Source organism: Pristis pectinata, chromosome 1 (genome assembly GCF_009764475.1).
Source record: "Pristis pectinata isolate sPriPec2 chromosome 1, sPriPec2.1.pri, whole genome shotgun sequence".
Taxonomy (NCBI): Eukaryota; Metazoa; Chordata; class Chondrichthyes; order Rhinopristiformes; family Pristidae; genus Pristis; species Pristis pectinata.
This window is the reverse complement of record NC_067405.1, coordinates 27,611,006-27,630,047: the sequence shown is the minus strand read 5'-3', so window position 1 is coordinate 27,630,047 and position 19,042 is coordinate 27,611,006. Positions and strand designations below refer to the sequence as shown.

Below are 19,042 nucleotides of genomic sequence, written 5' to 3'. Positions count from 1 at the left end.
AAGCTGCCATGCTTCCTTAGGGAATTGAGCCAAAGTCTTTATGTAGTTTTATCATCACAGTTGGAGTGTTACTTTTGTCCTCAGTACCTTTGGAAGTTGTGCAAGTAAGCCACAGTTTCTGCATCTGATCACCTCCTGGAAATGAATGCACATTAAAGAGAGGGGATTTATAAAAATGAACATCAGGTTTGGAGGCAAAGGTAGTGATAAGATCCTGTAGATCTGGGATGCAAGTCAAAAATTAACTGTGTGCTTTAATAAAATAAACAGTTTAATTGATATTAAAAGCCTATGAAAGTAGGTAACCGAAATAAAAGTAGAAAATGCTGGAAAAATTTCTGTGGAAAGTAAAACAGTGTTAACATTTCAGGTTTATTTCCAGCATGCACAAATTTATCTTTTACTTTTAAGTGGGTACCTATTCATTAAACTAACAATTAGATTTCTTTTGGCTTTTGACTGTTTGCCAATCCCACCAAAACAAATATGTCAATTCTTCCTAAATATAAGGAAAGAACCACTAATATTATTAATAGGTGATATGCACAAACTAAAATCAATGTTCACTCATTATTAAATTATAATTGTCAAGTTTGAATAGGTATGGCATTCAATTCCCTTTTGTAACCATTGGGTCTTGAAAGTTTCATAGACATATTTCACAATAGCCCAGCCAAATGGTCAAACAACAATGCCTGGTGATTTGCATCACGTATTTTCTAAGGTTCAGGGAGTAACAAACAATCCGTCAACTTGTACACTGACCAAAAATAAACATTGTTGCGTACAAAGTTATCTCTGGCAAAGTTGATATGTGAAGAACGCAGAGCAACAATCTTCTCGAGGAACTCAGTGGTTTGAGCAGCATCTGTGGGGGGAAAGGAATTGTGTCTCCATGTGAAGAACGTAATTTTGTTCACAGAAACATGCTACAACAGTACTACTGGTATTGTGCCACATATAATCAGAGGTCACTGCCCCACTTTACATTCTACAGCAGTACAAGAAAGGATTCAGTTTGGGTATCAATGGCTTGTGATAAACCCAGTTAACATTTTCCACCCTAAACCTGGAAGTATTAAAGTCTGTTTGACCCAGCCATAAATAATGTCTGCTGTCAAGAACAGCTTACACTCTGATTGCAGGATTGTTTGTTGGAGGAGCATTAATAACACTGACAGCAGCTTCTAAAGGATGGTAGAAGAAGCAGTACTATTCTGGCTGAGAACAAATTATCTGTCTTATTGAAATGCAGTGCCTGAGGAGAATAAGGCTTAGGAGATAAGTTCTCATTGACTCATGCTGTAAATTGTAGACTTTAGTACTCAATCTACAATTGCCTGTTCTTTACTACTAGCAGTCAAGGTGATAGTGACAATTAACTTGTAAGCTATTGGCTTCTTCCAGGAACCTTTCTGCAATTGTGTCTACAACTTGTTCAAGTGGTCACATTCATGCCCTATGCTCTTAGCAGTTTCTTAACACTGTTTAGGTTACCAATTAAGATAAATGAACACATATACAGCAACTTTAACAGTAAAATATGGTAATTCTCTTTCCTGAAGGATAACAAATGCCAAACAAGGTAAAAAGAAACATAAGAACAGGAGTAGGATATTTATGTCTTAAAAGTGTGCAACTGTTCAGTTAAATTACAGCTTGTCATCATACCAACTCCACCTATCAAAGTAAACCTTCGGTTATCTCCCTTAGCCCCCATATCCCTTGATTTCTTTACCTAACAGTAATCCATTGATTTCAGGATAGAGCTAAGGCTTATGGAGAAAAGGCAGACAGACTGAAGCAATATGGAGTTCAGCCATGATCTACCCACAGAATCACAAAATAAGCTCACAGATGAATGGACTAATGAAGAAACAAAATAGTAACAAGGGCCAGTCAAGCTTTAATTTATGTAGCATGGAGGAAGTCTCAGGCAATCCCTCTGATGATATGCTTCACTCCAGTTCTGTGGGTCCTAAGGTGGAGATGAGGCCAATGTGGGACCCATTGACTCTGCCACAGGTAGGGTAGGGCAGGGTGTGCTTAATGGAGTGGGCTGATGGTTAGAGAGGGAAGGTTGGGAAAGCTATTTCTACTGTTATCACTGGGATTCTGTGTAGACTCAGCAAAAAAGAGAAGTTTCTCAGTGGGGACATTGGATTTTCTTTCAAGGAAACTTTGACTACATCTTTAATCATCTCCTCTACCCTCCTGGTAATCTGGTCCTGTGATGGACAGCACTGAAAAATCCACACTTGTTGTGACTGTTAGCCAGTTGCTGGATCTCTGTTCACTTTCCATCCACTATCTTTTTCTTAACAATATAGATAATTATGACCTTTAGCAATGTTTTCACTGCTTTGGCCTCTCAGGAGGCACGTTGTAGCAAAAATAAAAGCAACCATCCAAATTCTTTGTGACTTTGCACTCACCATATCCTTGCAATTGTGTGAGGTGAATCATGGCAGTACCTGGGGAAGAGAAAATGGTGGGTAGAAGGAAGGACAGGATGATGAGGAAGTAAATTTCTTCTTTATGTTGTCAGGGACAAGCTTAGTGTTTTCAGTGACAATGTTTGAATGGAATTGCTATTACTCAGAGAATGAAGAATTTTTCACTTTTACGTGGAAAGACATGGATAGCGTTAAGAGGTTTCCTGATAAATAACATGAAAATTGATGGAGTTGTAGAGACCAAGGCAGATTGCCAAAGGATACAGCAGGATATAGATCAGTTGGAAATTTGTGCAGCAAAGTGGCAGATGGAGTTTAATCAGGACAAATGTGAGGCGATGCATTTTGAGAGGTCAAATGCAAGAGGAAAGTATACAGTAAATAGCAGGATGCTTAGGAGCATTAATGTACAGGGGGATCATGTGGTCCAATTCTATAGCTCCCTGAAATGGCAACACAGGTGGACAAGGTGGTAAAGAAGGCAAATAGCGTGCTTGCCTTAGTTAGTCACGACATTGAGTACAAAAGTCGGGCAATCAAGTTGCAGCTGTATAAAACTTTAGTTAGGCCACATGTGAAGTACTGAGTGCAGTTCTGGTCACCGCACTATAGGAAGGATATGGAGGCTTTGGAGAGAGTGCAGAAGAGATTCAACAGGATGTTGCTTGGATTGGAGTGTATTAGTTATAAGGAGAGGTTGGATAAATTTGGATTGTTTTCCCTTGAGCATTGGAGGCTGGGAGAGTGACCTGATAGAAGTATATAAAATTATGAGGGGATAGATAGTAAAAGTCTTTTTCCCAGGGTGGAAATGTCAAATTGGTATTGGTTTATTATTGTCACTTTTACCAAGGTACAGTGAAAAACTTGTCTTGCATACCGTTCGTACAGATCAATTCATTATACAGTGCATTGAGGTAGTACAGGGTAAAAACAATAACAGAATACAGAGTAAAGTGTCACAGCTACAGGGAAGTGCATTGCAGGTAGACAGCAAGGTGAAAGGTCAAACAAGGTAAATACTCGAGGACATAGGTTTAAGGTAAGGGGGAAAGTTTAAAGGAGATTTGCGGGGCAATTTTTTTTCACAGAGAGTTGTAGGTAGCTGGAACACATTGCCAGAGAGGTGGCAGAAGTGGACATGCTGGCAACATTTGAGAGGCATTTAGACAGAGACATGAACAGACAGGGAATGGAGGGATCTGGATCATGTGTAGGCAGATGGAATTAATGTAGAATAGCACCTTGGTCAGTGCAGACGTGGTGGGCCAGATGCCTTGTTCCTGTGCTGTATGGTTCTGTGCTCAATGTTTACAGCAAATAACAGTTATTTTCTGGCTAATCCACTTAATGGTAAGTGCAGGACAGAGACTAGATATTCAGAAGTGACTGATCTTCTAATTTCTCAAAATGTTTCCACTATATACAAGGCACAAGTCAACAATGTAATGGGATACTGTCTACTTGCCTGGATAAGTGCAACTCCAGAAGCACAACACCATCTAGGACAAAGTAGTCTGCTTCATTAGCATCCTGTCCACCACTTTGAACACTCCCTTCCCCCACCACTTGTGCATGATGGTTGCAGTCTGTGCCAAAACACTGCAGTTCATCAAGGTTTCTCATGCAGTATCTGCCAAATTCATGAATCTCTGCCAGCAAGAAAGGCAAAGATAGTACCATTAGAAGATTCAGGCAAGGCCTTGTGCATCACCATCCGACTTCAATTCGATAAATAGCATGGTTTGAAATAAAAACAAAATATGCTGGAAATATTCAGTAAGTCAGTGGAAAGAGAAACAGAATTAACATTTCACTTAGAGCCCTTTCTGACCTGAAATATTGACTCTGTTTCTCTTTCCATAGATGCTTCCTGAGTTTCCAGCATTTTCTTTTTCTTTCAGATTTCTAGCATCTGCAGTGCTTTTTTGCATTTTCAGCTGGTGTGGTTTTCACTGATTCAGTGCAAGATATCTGATTTTGAATGCATCCTGCAATTGGTCAAACCTGTGTGGGTTAATTGCATTTGCTCTCCAATGTTTCCCCCAATAACTTCCTGTGAGTGTTAATTGGGGACCAGCTCCAAAAGTAAGCTAATTAATTTTCATTCTTTTTGAGAATGTAGTGAGCAATTACACAGGAGAGAGGCTGCTTCCAGCCCACAAGAGGCCTGTATTACAACAATGTCAATCTGGCATCTATTAATTAATTCCTGCAGCAACATTAATCATTTCTGTGAATAGTTTCTAATACTTCCCATTACTTTAGGCTAGATAAAATATGTGCAATTTAATGGAAAGTAGAAGACTAAAGCATTGTTGGAATCTTAGGCTTCAAAACATTGGAGCCTTTGAAGGTTTGAAACCAAAAAAAAGGAAGTTAAAAACATGTCCTCAGGCTTCTATAATCTGTAACATAAGTTATCTCCACAGGAAAAAATACAATGTTATCATCAAGAATCCCTCACTGATGTTGCTTCTCTTTTCAATTGTAAGTAATGATTCTTTTCCATTTACATAATCATTGTCATAACCAAAAAGACTGAGACTGTAGTATAGACGTAATGTTACTGTTGTGGCGACTCACCGTTTAGTCGGGCGAACCGGCTCGGCAGTCGGGTCGCGCGGCGTCGGAGCGATGAGGCCCAAGATGGCGGCGGGCCTCGTCTTTCCCGCATGCGGGTTCTCCCCGTCGCTCGGAAAGACGAGGCCCGCCACCATCTTGGGCCTCGTCACTCCGACGCCACGCGACCCGACTGCCGAGCCGGTTCGCCCGACTAAACGGTGAGTCGCCTCACAAACCCCCCAGAACCGGCGATACAGTCCCCAAGGTCCGTGGGCTGTGCCAGCTGCCGCTTAGGGGGCCGGGCCTCTGTGTCGCGGCGTTGCAACCTCGACAGGTTGTTGCAGATCCAAATGGGCCGGTTTGAGGCGGTCCGCCGTGAAAACCTGTTCCCTGCCTCCAATGTCCAAAATAAAGGTGGACGCTATCCGCCATTTTGCCTGCCCCGACACAGTCAAAGGCCTACAGGAATTCCTTGGGATGGTCAACTTTTACCATCAGTTCATCCCTGCAGCAGCCCATATCATGCGCCCTCTGTTCTCGCTGCTGGCTGGTAAGGGCAAGGACATCACCTGGACTGACGAGGCTGCGGCTGCTTTCGTTAAGGCCAACGACGCCCTGGCAGACGCCACGATGCTTGTACACCCCAGGACTGATGTCCCGACTGCCCTCACGGTAGACGCGTCCAACACCGCGGTGGGTGGGGTACTGGAACAGCTACTCGAAGGCCGCCGGCAACCCTTGGCATTTTTCAGCAAGCACCTTAGACCGCCCGAACTGAAGTACAGCGCTTTTGATTGGGAACTTCTAGCACTGTATCTGGCGGTCCGGCATTTCTGATACTTTCTAGAAGGCAGACCTTTCACCGCTTTCACCGATCATAAGCCTCTGTCCTTTGCCTTCTCCAAAGTCTCCGATCCCTGGTCAGCCCGTCAGCAGAGACATTTATCCTACATTTCCGAATTCACAACTGACATCTGACATGTCTCCGGAAAGGATAATGTCGTTGCTGATGCCCTTTCCAGACCAACCATCCACAGCCTATCCTTGGGTGTCGACTACACGGCCCTAGCTGACGCACAGCAAGCCGACGACGAACTGCCCAGCTACAGAACCGCAGTCTCGGGTCTGCAGCTCCGAGATTTCTTGGTTGGTCCAGGTCAGTGGACCCTACTTTGCGACGTTGCGACGGGTCAGCCCCGCCCTATAGTTCCTGCAGCCTGGCAGAGATGCGTTTTTGACTCGGTACATGGGTTGGCGCACCCGTCCATCAGATCTACTGTCCGACTGGTCGCCAGCAAGTTTGTCTGGCATGGCCTGCGCAAACAGGTCAGTGAGTGGGCCAGGACTTGTCTGCACTGCCAGACGTCAAAAATCCAGCGACACATCAAGGTCCCACCACAGCAGTTTGAGCCTACCCGTAGGAGGTTTGACCACATACACGTCGACCTCGTGGGCCCTCTGCCGGTTTCAAGAGGAGCCCGGTACCTCCTTACCATCGTGGACCGGTTCACGAGGTGGCCAGAGGCAACCCCTCTGACTGACATCACAACTGATTCCTGCGCCCGGGCGCTGCTCACAACTTGGGTCTCACGTTTTGGTGTTCCGGCCCACATCACTTCAGACAGAGGCACCCAATTCACTTCCAGTCTCTGGGCTGCATTAGCGAACCTGCTAGGGACGCAGCTGCACACCACCACGGCCTACCATCCTCAATCAAACGGGTTGGTGGAACGTTTTCACCGCCATATGAAATCGGCCTTGATGGCCCGCCTGAAGGGTCCTAACTGGGTTGACGAGCTGCCTTGGGTCCTGCTCGGCATACGCACTGCCCCCAAAGAAGACCTCTGCACTTCGTCAGCTGAGCTTGTGTATGGGGCGCCACTAGTTGTCCCCGGGGATTTCATACCTGCCCTTCGGGACCAAGGGGAACAACCCCCAGCAGTCCTACAAAGACTGCGCGAGAAGCTTGGCAACTTGGCCCCGATTCCCACCTCACGGCACGGTCAAGCCCCATCCTGCCAGCCCAAGGAACTACGGGACTGTAAGTTTGTTTTCGTTCGCAGGGGCACACCTTGGGCGCCATTGCAACGACCATATGAGGGACTGTTCCGAGTCATACGGAATAATGGATCCACCTTTATTTTGGACATTGGAGGCAGGGAACAGGTTTTCACGGCGGACCGCCTCAAACCGGCCCATTTGGATCTGCAACAACCTGTCGAGGTTGCAACGCCGCGACACAGAGGCCGGCCCCCTAAGCGGCAGCTGGCACAGCCCACGGACCTTGGGGACTGTATCGCTGGTTCTGGGGGGGGGTTGTGTGGCGACTCACCGTCTAGTCGGGCGAACCGGCTCGGCAGTCGGGTCGCGCGGCGTCGGAGCGACGAGGCCCAAGATGGCGGCGGGCCTCGTCTTTCCGAGCGACGGGGAGAACCCGCATGCGGGAAAGTCTTGATGACGTAGTACTTACGTCATTGCTGGTTGTTTTGGGCGGGAACATTCTCCCTTAAAAGGCCCGCGCAAGGCGGGAAAAAAAAACAGTTCTTGTTTGGCAATCCTCCGACTAGTGTCTGGTTTTATTCCGCGGTAGCAACCGTTACACTGTGACCAGAGTTAGTGATAATCTTAGGGCTGCCTTTTTCCCCTTCCAGTTGATATTCTACTTTTCCATCTACTTCCTGCTATGAGCCATTCTGTGATTTCAGAAAGTGAGGTTAGAACATTGAAACTGATTCAGTCAGTCAGTAAGTCAGTCTTCAGTTAGGAGCAGAGCTGAGAAAATTTCAATAACATGGCCTTATCACTGATGTTTGGAAAGTCCATCATGACTTAATTACAAATCTAGCATTCTATGCACTTGCAAAACTTCCAATGATCTCATCCTCCAACACCGGACAGGCATAGTGATGCCGCTGGTAGTGCTGCTGCCTTGCAGTGCAGGAGATCTGGTTTCAACCCTGACCTCGGGTGCTGTTGGTATGGAGTTTGCATGTTCTCCCTGTGATCCCTGTGGGTGCTCCAGATTCCTCCCACATTCCAAAGATATGTGAGTTGGAAGGCTAATAGACTATAAAAATTGCCCCTAATGTATATGTGAGTAGAATCTGAGGGGAAGTGATGAGAATGTGGGGAGAATATAAGATAGGATTAATATAGAATTAGTGTAAATGGGTGAGCATACTCAGTGGCTGAAGGACCTGTTTCCCTGCTGTAGCTCTCTATAACTCTTAAAGTACATTTGACTCATCTTCTATTTCAGCAATATCCAGCAGATTGCAGTTTCTCCCAGTAACAAAATATTGCAACCACCAGTCACGTTTGATTCGTGTGTGGATGTCTAAAGGTCACCCATTAGTGATCTGACTTGGATTCAGGTTTAGGTGGTGGGGGCAACAATCTCAGGAAGGTCTTCTGCATTGCTGCTGACAGTTATCTCCTGTACACATGTTACCGAAGTAACACTTTGAAACATTAACATTTAGAAGACATATGTTGTATACTGCCATCAAGGGGAAGCAAGTGTCGAAGCAAACACACTTTACAGTTTGACATAGTGGTCTGGTTGGCCTGAAGCTGTGTGCAGCAAGTGTTCTATGTAGCAGATTTTATCAAAGCTGTTTAAAAAACTTAAACTACTGCAGCTGAAGGCATAATTGTTGAGGGGATAGGAAAAGATAGACAAGACTGTTGTCCCACATTTTCAAGGTAAGACATGCTCCTGCATTAGAGCTGATTAAACAGCTCTCAGAGATTGCATCAACTTTTTTAATCCACTGCCCCTTTATTTCTGCTCATCTTTCAGAACCCTGGTGGATGATGATCTTCTCTGCTAGACAGGGTTGTATAATATCTTAAAACCTTCAGAGGTTGCATTGAAGATCACTCGAGATCTTTAGGTACCTGCAGCACTATTCAATAAACATATGTCAATGTCTTATACCTTGACTTTCCTGCTATACATGCACCAGAACTCCAGTGGAAAAGCATAATTAGCCTAGAGCAATTCTGAGGCAAGGATTTTATAAATACTATGTATTTTTCTGTTGACATTTAAGTGTAAAAGTCAGGAAAAACAATTAGAAAATATAACCCAGGTATTTTAGAAAATAAGTGATCAATAAATAAATTTGGGGACAAAAATTGCTCTGTCTATCATTTGTAATCCACAGAGGCAGCACAATGCTGCTGCTGCTGTCAGTCTGCTGCCTCAAATCTCCATCAGCCCAGGTTCAATCCTGACCTCCGGTGCTGTCTGTGTGGAGTATGTACATTCTCCTTGTGACTGTCTGGGTTTCATCCAGGTGCTCCAATTTCCTACCACATCCCAGAAACAAACAGATAAATTGATTCATTGCTGTAAATTATCTATAAATTGATTTAGAGTCAGTGTATGTTTGTGTGTGTGGGGAGGGGGTATGAGCAGGTGGTGAGTTAATGGGACACTGAGGAGAATAAAATGGTGTAAGGTAGGACTCGTATGTAAAAAGAAAATGAGTGCTTAATGATTGGGTAGACTCAGTGGGTCGATGGGCTGATTTTTGTTCTCTACCTTTCTATGACTTTATAACTCAGATGATAAACATCATGTCTTGAGGCTTTACATAGGCTGAATGCAAATTTATGTCAAATTGGCTTAACTGTATTCAAAATGTTATGCCTCTGTAACACATTATTAAATTTTTCTTGGTTAAAAGATATTTGAATATGGTCGTCATGAACACTGATTTTCACTAAGAAAAAATCTCATTCAAAGCTGTTTAACCTCAGTCCCGCATTTTGCAAATTTCAAAATACCAACAGAAGTAACTTTAGAGGTGTTGAGTAGTTCAGAAGGTTTAATCTAGGTTGATGATCTCATTGACCAAATGAGGGCAATTTTGAAGCGGGTCAAGGGTGAAGTATGTCAGTGCTAATTTTATCTGTGTTAGAGCTCCTCCTGCCAAAGAATAATGGATTAACAACAATAGTAGCCAAGGTGACGATTTCATGTTGAATGCACTATCTTCCTCATAAATAAGAAGACAGATGTTGTAGGAACCTAAAAAGGATGAGACCTGGATCAATTTTCAAATGTAATGTAAAATATTGATTTTATTTCATTGTACTCATGAAGATGGCAGTGTCACTTAGCTGCTTCCAGCATCACTTGTTATCTGCACAGTCTTTTAATCATGAGTCATTTGTGTTCGCTCACAGATTACAAATTTACAGCCAAAACATAAAGCAGCCTACCCTAGAAGTATCATCAGACTATTAGCTGGAATTCTGTCTTTTGGGTAAGGGAAAAGAATAATGATTTGTGAAGTGGGATTTATAACATATTCATGAGGTTAACAGCTCTGGGAAACAACCGGAGAATCAGTAAACCAAGTTTGCAGGATCATTATGAACATAGAACAGTACAGCACAATACAGGCCCTTCGGCCCACAATGTTGTGCCAACCTTTAAACCTCGCCTAAGACTATCTAACCCCTTCCTTCCACATATACCTCTATTTTAAATTCCTCCATATGCTTATCTAGTAATCTCTTGAATTTGACCAATGTACCTGCCTCCACCACTGCCCCAGGCAGCGCATTCCATGCCCAACCACTCTCTGGGTAAAAAACCTCCCTCTGATATCTCCCTTGAACTTCCCACCCATTACTTTAAAGCCATGCCCTCTTGTATTGAGCATTGGTGCCCTGGGAAAGAGGCACAGGCTGTCCGCTCTATCTATTCCTCTTAATATTTTGTACACCTCTATCATGTCTCCTCTCATCCTCCTTCTCTCCAAAGAGTAAAGCCCTAGCTCCCTTAGTCTCTCCTCATAATGCATACTCTCTAAACCAGGCAGCATCCTGGTAAATCTCCTCTGCACCCTTTCCAATGCTTCCACATCCTTCCTATAATGAGGCGACCAGAACTGGACACAGTACTCTAAGTGTGGTCTAACCAGAGTTTTATAGAGTCTCTATACTCTCTAATCCAGTTCTGGTCACAAAACTTTGGGATTATTAAAAGGCAGATTATTAAAATAATAAAGGTTGGTGATATGTATTTAATGACTCACTTTTTTAAAAGTCTGCTTATAACAAAATTAGATTTTCATTGCTAAAATGAAATTATTAGAGATATTGAAACATCCTTAAATCTAGATTTTAGATGGGTATTCTGCATGCTTTGCAGATATAACAGGTGAGCAGTTATAACGATGCAGACTTTTGAGGGCTTCTGTCATCACCCATTTCATCTTTCAGCATTGTCCAATAGCCTTATGTCCACTCAGAGGTCATCATTTTAATCTATAAATTTGGGCCTATTGATTTCCATGTCTTGATTTTTTTCTATACAATTTGTATAACAACACTTGAAACATTAGCAGTCAGAACTTGCAGTAAGTGTGAGTCACTAACATTCACTGCTGACCTTCAAGAGTAATTTGCATACACATGGATGGCCAACTTGCTGGATGAAACCAGGTGCAACCTCAACGACAAATCTAGTGCTCTTGCAGATCCTTTCATGAAGTAATTTTGTCACCAGGGGAAGCCAGAATAAGTTCTGCCCATAAAAATACTGAAACAGTTTTGGCACCATGTAAGTCATGACATCTTGATGCCAAATAATTTTGAATGCTTTAGCATATTTCTGATTTTGCAATTGGTGAAAATCATTCAAACAAGAAATTTTGCTTAATAAACGTAAAAACTGTAAACAATGCATTTAAATCATCATTGAATTGTACAGCATAGAAACAGGCCCTTCAGCCTACTGCATCAATGCCAACCACAATGCCTATCTATACTAATCCCAATTCCGTATCCCTCTATGCCCTACTCATTCAAGTACCTGTCCAGGTGCCTCTTAATCCTCATTACTGTTCCAGCCTCCACCACCTGTGGCTGTTTATTCCACATATCAAGTTCCTTTTGTGTGAAAAAATTACCCCTTAGATCCTCTTTAAACCTCTTTCGGCTCAGCTTAAATCTTTTGGACACCCCTACGAAAGGAAACAGATTCTGGCCATCTACTCTCTCTATGCCTTTCATAATTATATATACTGCTATCATGTCACCTTTCTGCCTTCTTTGCTCCAGGGAAAACAGACCCAGCCTATCCAATCTCTCCTTATAACACTAGGCCTCCAATTCGGGCAATATTCTTGTGAATTTTTTTCTGCACCCTCTCTAGCTTTCTCACATCCTTCCTATAGTGTAATGACCAGAACAGCATACAATACTCCAAATACAGCCTAACCAACATTTTGTATGACTGTCATATGACGTCCCAACACTTGTACACACTGCCTCAGCCAATGAAAGCAAGCATGCCATTAGACTTCTTCACCATCCCGTCTACCTGTGTTGTTACTTTCAGGGAACTATGGGTTTGTACCCCTAGGTCTCTCTGTTCAATAACATCCCTCAGGGCCCTGCCATTCACTGTTTTCTCACTTTCCCAGTTTTGATAAAGGGTCTTCGACCTAAAATGTATTTCTTTCCACAGATGCTGCCTGGGTTTTTCAAGCATTTTCTGTTTTTATTTTTAATTGGATATTACATATTTTGAGATGTTCTAAGAACAAAGTAAGGTGCAAAAAATGTTAATGTTCTTCCTTTCTTTCTATAAAGACACATTGATAACCAATAGTGTTGATTTAATTTTCTGCAGTGTTTTTAACAAAAAGTCACCATAAATCTCAATTACCAAAATCTCAGAGTGCCTTTCATTTAGTGCATAATAGTAGAACTTTGAAGAGAATTTTTGACAATGACACATTGCATGCTAAGAATATTTGGGCACTTGAACGACTTGTTAAAACCCAGTCTTTGTGGAAAGTGATGAATGAACCAGGATAAATGCTTCAATCTTTAAAAGAAATGGATGGAACTTAAAAAAAGGGAAAAGAGCATACATGAACATTAGGGATAGAAAAAGTGGGTTCAACCAGACATGTTGATGTTCATAATAATTTAGCAAGGTTCATTGCACATGATTGATAAGAAAATGTGTTTATCGAAAGTAGGTTTTACAAGTCATAAAGTACAGTAAGCTCCTGTTTAAGTATATCATTTAGAATCATAAGTAAGTGTACTTTAATTGCTTTTATCTGTGGTTATAACTGCAAACTTTAATTAAAAATGAAAAAGAATATATGGAATTTAGATGTATTTTATGCAGTAGTATGGCTGCCACTCTGCAGCACTCCTGCAGTTTAGAGCTGAAGCCAGTGTTCTACTGAACAACATTTGCCCATTCCAAGCTTTATTTCTGTATGCTGAAAACTTGCATCACTACACTTGGAAAATGTATTATGGAAAGGTAAGTTATTGCCAGTACTGAAGCATCCCAGGTAACATTGCCTATTAAAGATGTCATGAAAAAATGTATTTGTGTGGAGCATATATTATATAGGACAAATAGCAATTATATTTCCATGTTAGTCCTTCAATTTGTTTTTATATTGCTAATGACCAATCTCTATGGATGTCTTATAATTGCAAAACTTTTTTTTCCCAGAGATTTAAAGACACTCCCACAGAAATGTATGGCTTAATAGCTACAATTACACAACATTAATCATGATTAAAAAATAAAAGGATCATTTATATTTGCTCAGCTTTAATGCTGCCCCAGTAAATAAACAACATATGTTATCTGACTGCAAATTTAGTTAATCTGTTAAACCACAAAGGAGCTCAGAATAATACCATTTTCATCTGATTTTCTTGACTTCTATAATAAACTCAGAGAAGATTTCTGTGAGTACAAATATCCTTGTTAATAAATGTAAGGTGAAGCTACCATTGGAAGACCTTGTGTTCATTGATCCTCTTTGTGACCTGTATTGTTTAATTCCCAGTTTGCTAGTGAATGCAGATGATTACCATGTAACTTGATTTAGCTTTGGGGACCAGATTGAGATGGACTCTGACCTCACGATCTATCTTGTTGTGACCTTGCACCTTATTCAATGCATTTTCTCTGTAGCTGTGACACTTTACTCTGTAAAGTTATTGTTTTACCTGTACTACCTCAATGCACTCTACACTAACTCAATGTAACTACACTGTGTAATGAATTGACCTGTATGATTGGTATGCAAGACAAGTTTTTCACTGTACCTCGGTACAAGTGACAATAATAAACCAATAAAAATACCAATACCAAATGCATGCATCTAACTACTTTGTCACCATACCATTCAATGATAAGAAAACATAACGTAAATAACTTTTCTTAAAGCTTAACAACCTGAACTAGGCAAAATTAATGTTTTCCATATTTTACCATTCAACTTTCTTAATTCAGATACAATTGAATGAAATTTCTGTAGAGTTCACTTTTAATAATATTTCTTTTAGTCCTTCAAATAAACTATCAGTAATTATTTGTTTTGCAGGGTGCACAGTGTGGAGATGGATTTAAAGTGCGCAATGTGTCTTGTGTTGTTCATGATGGGACACTCTCTGAATCAGCAAAGGTGGTGGAGAATGAGATGTGTGACAATAAAGCAGTTGGAATAAATGATATTGAGTGGGAACTAAAAATACCTTGTTCAGTGCCTTGTCCAGGTAATATTTCACAAGAATTTCTTATATATCTATAATTACTGGACCAAGAAATTCTTCTTTGTAGTGGTCAGTGATTATAATAGCATTTTACTAACAATCGTGGATTAAATAAGGACTTCAAAGTGCTATTAGAATGTTTATGTTTCCATTTAAGGTTTTATTGTTTGATAAAATGCAGTTTTATGACATTGGAGTTGAAATTAAGCAATTGATTATCATGCTCACAGCAATGCTTTTGTAGCATTTTGATTTAGGCCATAACTGCAATTTCTGTGATCTTCATTATTATGTATTAGAACCATAGAACCATACAGCACAAAACAGGCCCTTCGGCCCAACATGTTGTGTCGTCCATCAAACCACCCTCACACTATCTAACCCTTTCTTCCCGCATATCCCTCTATCTCACATTCCTCCATATGCCGATCCAACAAACTCTTGAACCTGTCCAATGTATCTGCCTCCACCACCACCCCAGGCAGTCCATTCCATGCACCAACCACTCTCTGGGTGAAAAACCTCCCCCTGACATCTCCCGTGAACCTCCCACCCATAACCTTAAAGCCATGCCCTCTTGTCTTGAGCATTGGTGCCCTGAGAAGGAGGCGCTGACTGTCTATCTATTCCTCTCAATATTTTATATATCTCTATCATGTCTCCTCTCATCCTCCTCCTTTCCAGTGAATAAAGCCCAAGCCTCTCCTCATATTCCATACGCTCTAATCCAGGCAGCATCCTGCTAAATCTCCTCTGCACCCTCTCCAACGCCTCCACATCCTTCCTATAATGCGGTGACCAGAACTGAACACAGTACTCTAAGTGTGGTCTAGCTAGAGTTTTGTAAAGCTGCATCATCACTTTGTGGCTCTTAAACTCAGTCCCATGACTTATGAAAGCTAACATCCCATAGGCCTTCTTAACTGCTCTATCCACCTGTGAGGCAACATTCAGTGAACTGTGAATATGAACCCCCAGATCCCTCTGCTCCTCTACACTGCTAAGTACCTTGCCATTTACCTTGTACTCTGCCCTGGATTTGTCCTTCCAAAGTGTACCACCTCACACTTCTTGGGATTGAACTCCATCTGCCACTTGTCAGCCCAGCTCTGCATCCTATCAATATCCCTGTGTAAGCTCCGACAGCCCTCCACACTATCCACAACACCGCCGATCTCAGTGTCGTCCGCAAACTTACTAATCCAGCCTTCCACCCCCTCATCTAAGTCATCTATATATATCACAAAAAGTAGATGTCCCAGAACCGATCCCTGCGGGACACCATTAGTCACTGCCCTCCAGTTCGAGGGAACTCCCTCCACCACAACCCTCTACTTTCTACAGGCAAGCCAATTCCTAATCCACACAGCCAAGCTTCCCTGGATCCCTTGGCCTCTGACCTTCTGAAGAAGGCTACCATGAGGAACCTTATCAAACACCTTACTAAAATCCATATAGACCACATCCACCGCACTACCCTCATCAATCTTCCTCATCACCTCCTCAAAGAACTCTATCAGGCTTGTGAGGCAAGATCTTCCCTTCACAAAGCCATGCTGGCTGTCCCTAATCAGTCCATGATTCTCTAGGTGTTCGTAGATCCTATCCCTTAGAATCCTTTCTAACAGCTTACTCCCCCCCCCCCCCCAGACGTGAGACTCACTGGTCTGTAATTCCCTGGACTATCCCTACTACCTTTTTTGAACAAGGGGACAATATTCACCACCCTCCAATCCTCTGGCGCCATCCCCGTGGACAACGAGGACTCAAAGATCCTTACCAGCGGTTCAACAATCTCCTCCCTTGCCTCTGGAAGCAGCCTGGGGAATATCCCGTCAGGTCCCCGAGATTTATCTGTCTCGATATTATTTAACAACTTCAACACATCCTCTCTCTTGATATCTACAACCTCGAGAACATTACCCTTACCAGCACTCCTTTCCGTGTCATCAAGACCCCTCTCCTTGGTGAATACCGAAGAGAAGTATTCATTGAGAACTTCTCCCACTTCCGCCGCCTCCAGGCACGTTCTCCCACCTTTGTCTTTAATCGGACCTACCTTTACCCTAGCCATCCTCCTACCCTTCACGTATGTCAAAAAGGCCTTGGGATTTTCCTTAACCCCACTAGCCAAAGCCTTTTCATGTCCCCTTCTAGCTCTCCTCAGCCCTTTCTTAAGTTGCTTCCTCGCTACTCTATATTCCTCACGGGCCTTGTCTGAACCTTGCTGCTTATACCTCATGTATGCTACCTTCTTCTCCCTAACTAGTCGTTCCACCTCTCTCGTCACCCACAGTTCCTTCACCCTGCCATTCCTTCTCTGCCTCACCGGGACATATTTATCCCTAACATCCTGCATAAGATCCCTGAACATCGACCACATCTCCATAGTACATTTCCCTTCAAAAAGGACATCCCAATTTACACCCCCAAGTTCTCTCCTTATAGCCTCATAGTTTGCCCTTCCCCAATTAAATATCTTCTTGCCCTCTCTGCACCTGTCCCTGTCCATGACAATTTTAAAGGTTATGGAACAATGGTCACTGTCCCCCAAATGCTCACCCACCAATAGATCCTTCACCTGTCCCGGTTCATTTCCTAAAACTAGATCTAGCATGGCATTCCCTCTAGTCGGCCTGTCGACATACTGCCTCAGGTATCCCTCCTGGACACATTTAACAAATTCCGTCCCATCTAAACCTTTGGCACTAAGCAGATTCCAGTCTATATTTGGGAAGTTGAAGTCTCCCATTATAACAACCCTGTTATTTTTGCTTCTCTCCAAACACTGCCCGCCAATCTGCTCCTCTATATCTCTACTGCTACCAGGGGGCCTATAGAATACTCCTAGTAGAGTAACTGCTCCTTTCTTCTTCCTTAATTCCACCCATACAGACTCTAGAGATGATCCTTCTACAACATCCATCCTTTCCACAGCCGTAACAGTGTCCCTGACCAGTATCGCCACCCCTCCTCCTCTCTTCCCCCCTTCCCTATCCCTCTTAAAACACCAAAAACCAGGAACATTCAATATCCACTCCTGCCCTGACGACAGCCATGTCTCAGTAATGGCCACCATATCATAGTTCCCCATACTTATCCAAGCCCTCAGTTCATCTCCCTTATTCCTGACACTTCTTGCATTTAAGTAAACACACTTCAGTCCATCTACCTTACTACTTTTATAGCCTGTATTCTGCTTCTCCTTCCCCAAAGCCTCTCTACCTGTTTGATCTAACTTTTCCCTATCCCCTTCTTCCTCTGACCTACTCCTCTGGTTCCCTTCCCCCTCACAAACTAGTTTAAACCCTCCTGAACCACCCTAACAAACTTAGCTGCAAGGATATTGGCCCCTTTCTGGTTCGGGTGTAACCTGTCCTCTCTGTACAGGTCCCACCTTCCCGAGAAGAGATCCCAATGATCCAGAAATCTAAAACCCTTCCTCCTGCACCAACTTGTCAGCCACGCATTTATCTGCCACCTTCTCCTGTTCCTGCCTTCACTATTGCGTGGCACTGGCAGCAGTCCTGAGATTGCTACCCTTGAGGTCCTGTTCCTCAGTCTTCTGCCTAGCTCCCTGAACTCGATCTTCAGGACCTCATCCTCCTTCCTACCTATGTCGTTGGTGCCAACATGGACCACAACTTCTGGCTGCTCTCCCTCCCGCTCAAGAATCCTGTGGACCCGATCAGTGACATCCCGGACCCTGGCACCTGGGAGGCAACATACCATCCGGGATTCATGCTCACTGCCACAGAACCTCCTATCTGTTTCCTTGACTGTATTATTTCTGTGATTTTTTTCTTTTGAGGGGTACAACAGCAAGATTCGTTGACTTTAATATAGATAAATTACCCAAGGTGCAACAAGACACAATTTAATCTGAAGTAGGCACCAAACTATTGCTAACATTTTTGGCACAGTGTTATTGATTTATATTTGCAATATTGATGATATCATCTGCCAAACTCTCATTCCAATAAAAGCCAAAAGCAAATTGCTGTGTATTTGCTAATGAGAAATCAAAATAGAAAGTATGATAAGGACTACATGAGTACAGCAGTGCCTGTGGAGAAAAAGGAAACAATTACCATTCCAGGTCAATACCTTTCATCGGAATATATAAACATCACTGACTAGTAATTTGAGATATTGTGTACTTTGCTGATTTGTTATTTTTTCATTCATGTGCAATACAATTAATACGTACACCTTTGCAATACAAGAAGGGATGACAGTCCACAAAATGTCCACCCAATTTTATTCGTCTTTAACCCTGCTTATATTTGTATGAGCTTTAAATTTAGTTCTGAAATTGATTTACAGTTTATTTTGCTCATCTTTAGATACACTTGCAAAGACTTAACAGAAGTTTTCACACATGCAAATAGTTTTCACAAGATAAAAAAGCCCCTTTTTCAAAACTGAGCCACCACCTCTCGAATGGGATTTTTCTGTGAAATCCT

At 42.6% G+C, this 19,042-nt stretch overlaps 1 protein-coding gene across 1 annotated transcript in view; it reads left to right on the top strand.

The window, feature by feature from the left end:
* The window catches only part of thsd7ba (thrombospondin, type I, domain containing 7Ba), a 448,905-nt gene that overhangs the window by 382,284 nt on the left and 47,579 nt on the right, over positions 1 to 19,042 (top strand). Inside the window, exon 21 of the mRNA XM_052026976.1 lies at positions 14,408 to 14,579. Coding sequence (XP_051882936.1) covers positions 14,408 to 14,579 — 172 coding nt within the window. The remainder of the gene's footprint in view (positions 1 to 14,407; positions 14,580 to 19,042) is intronic.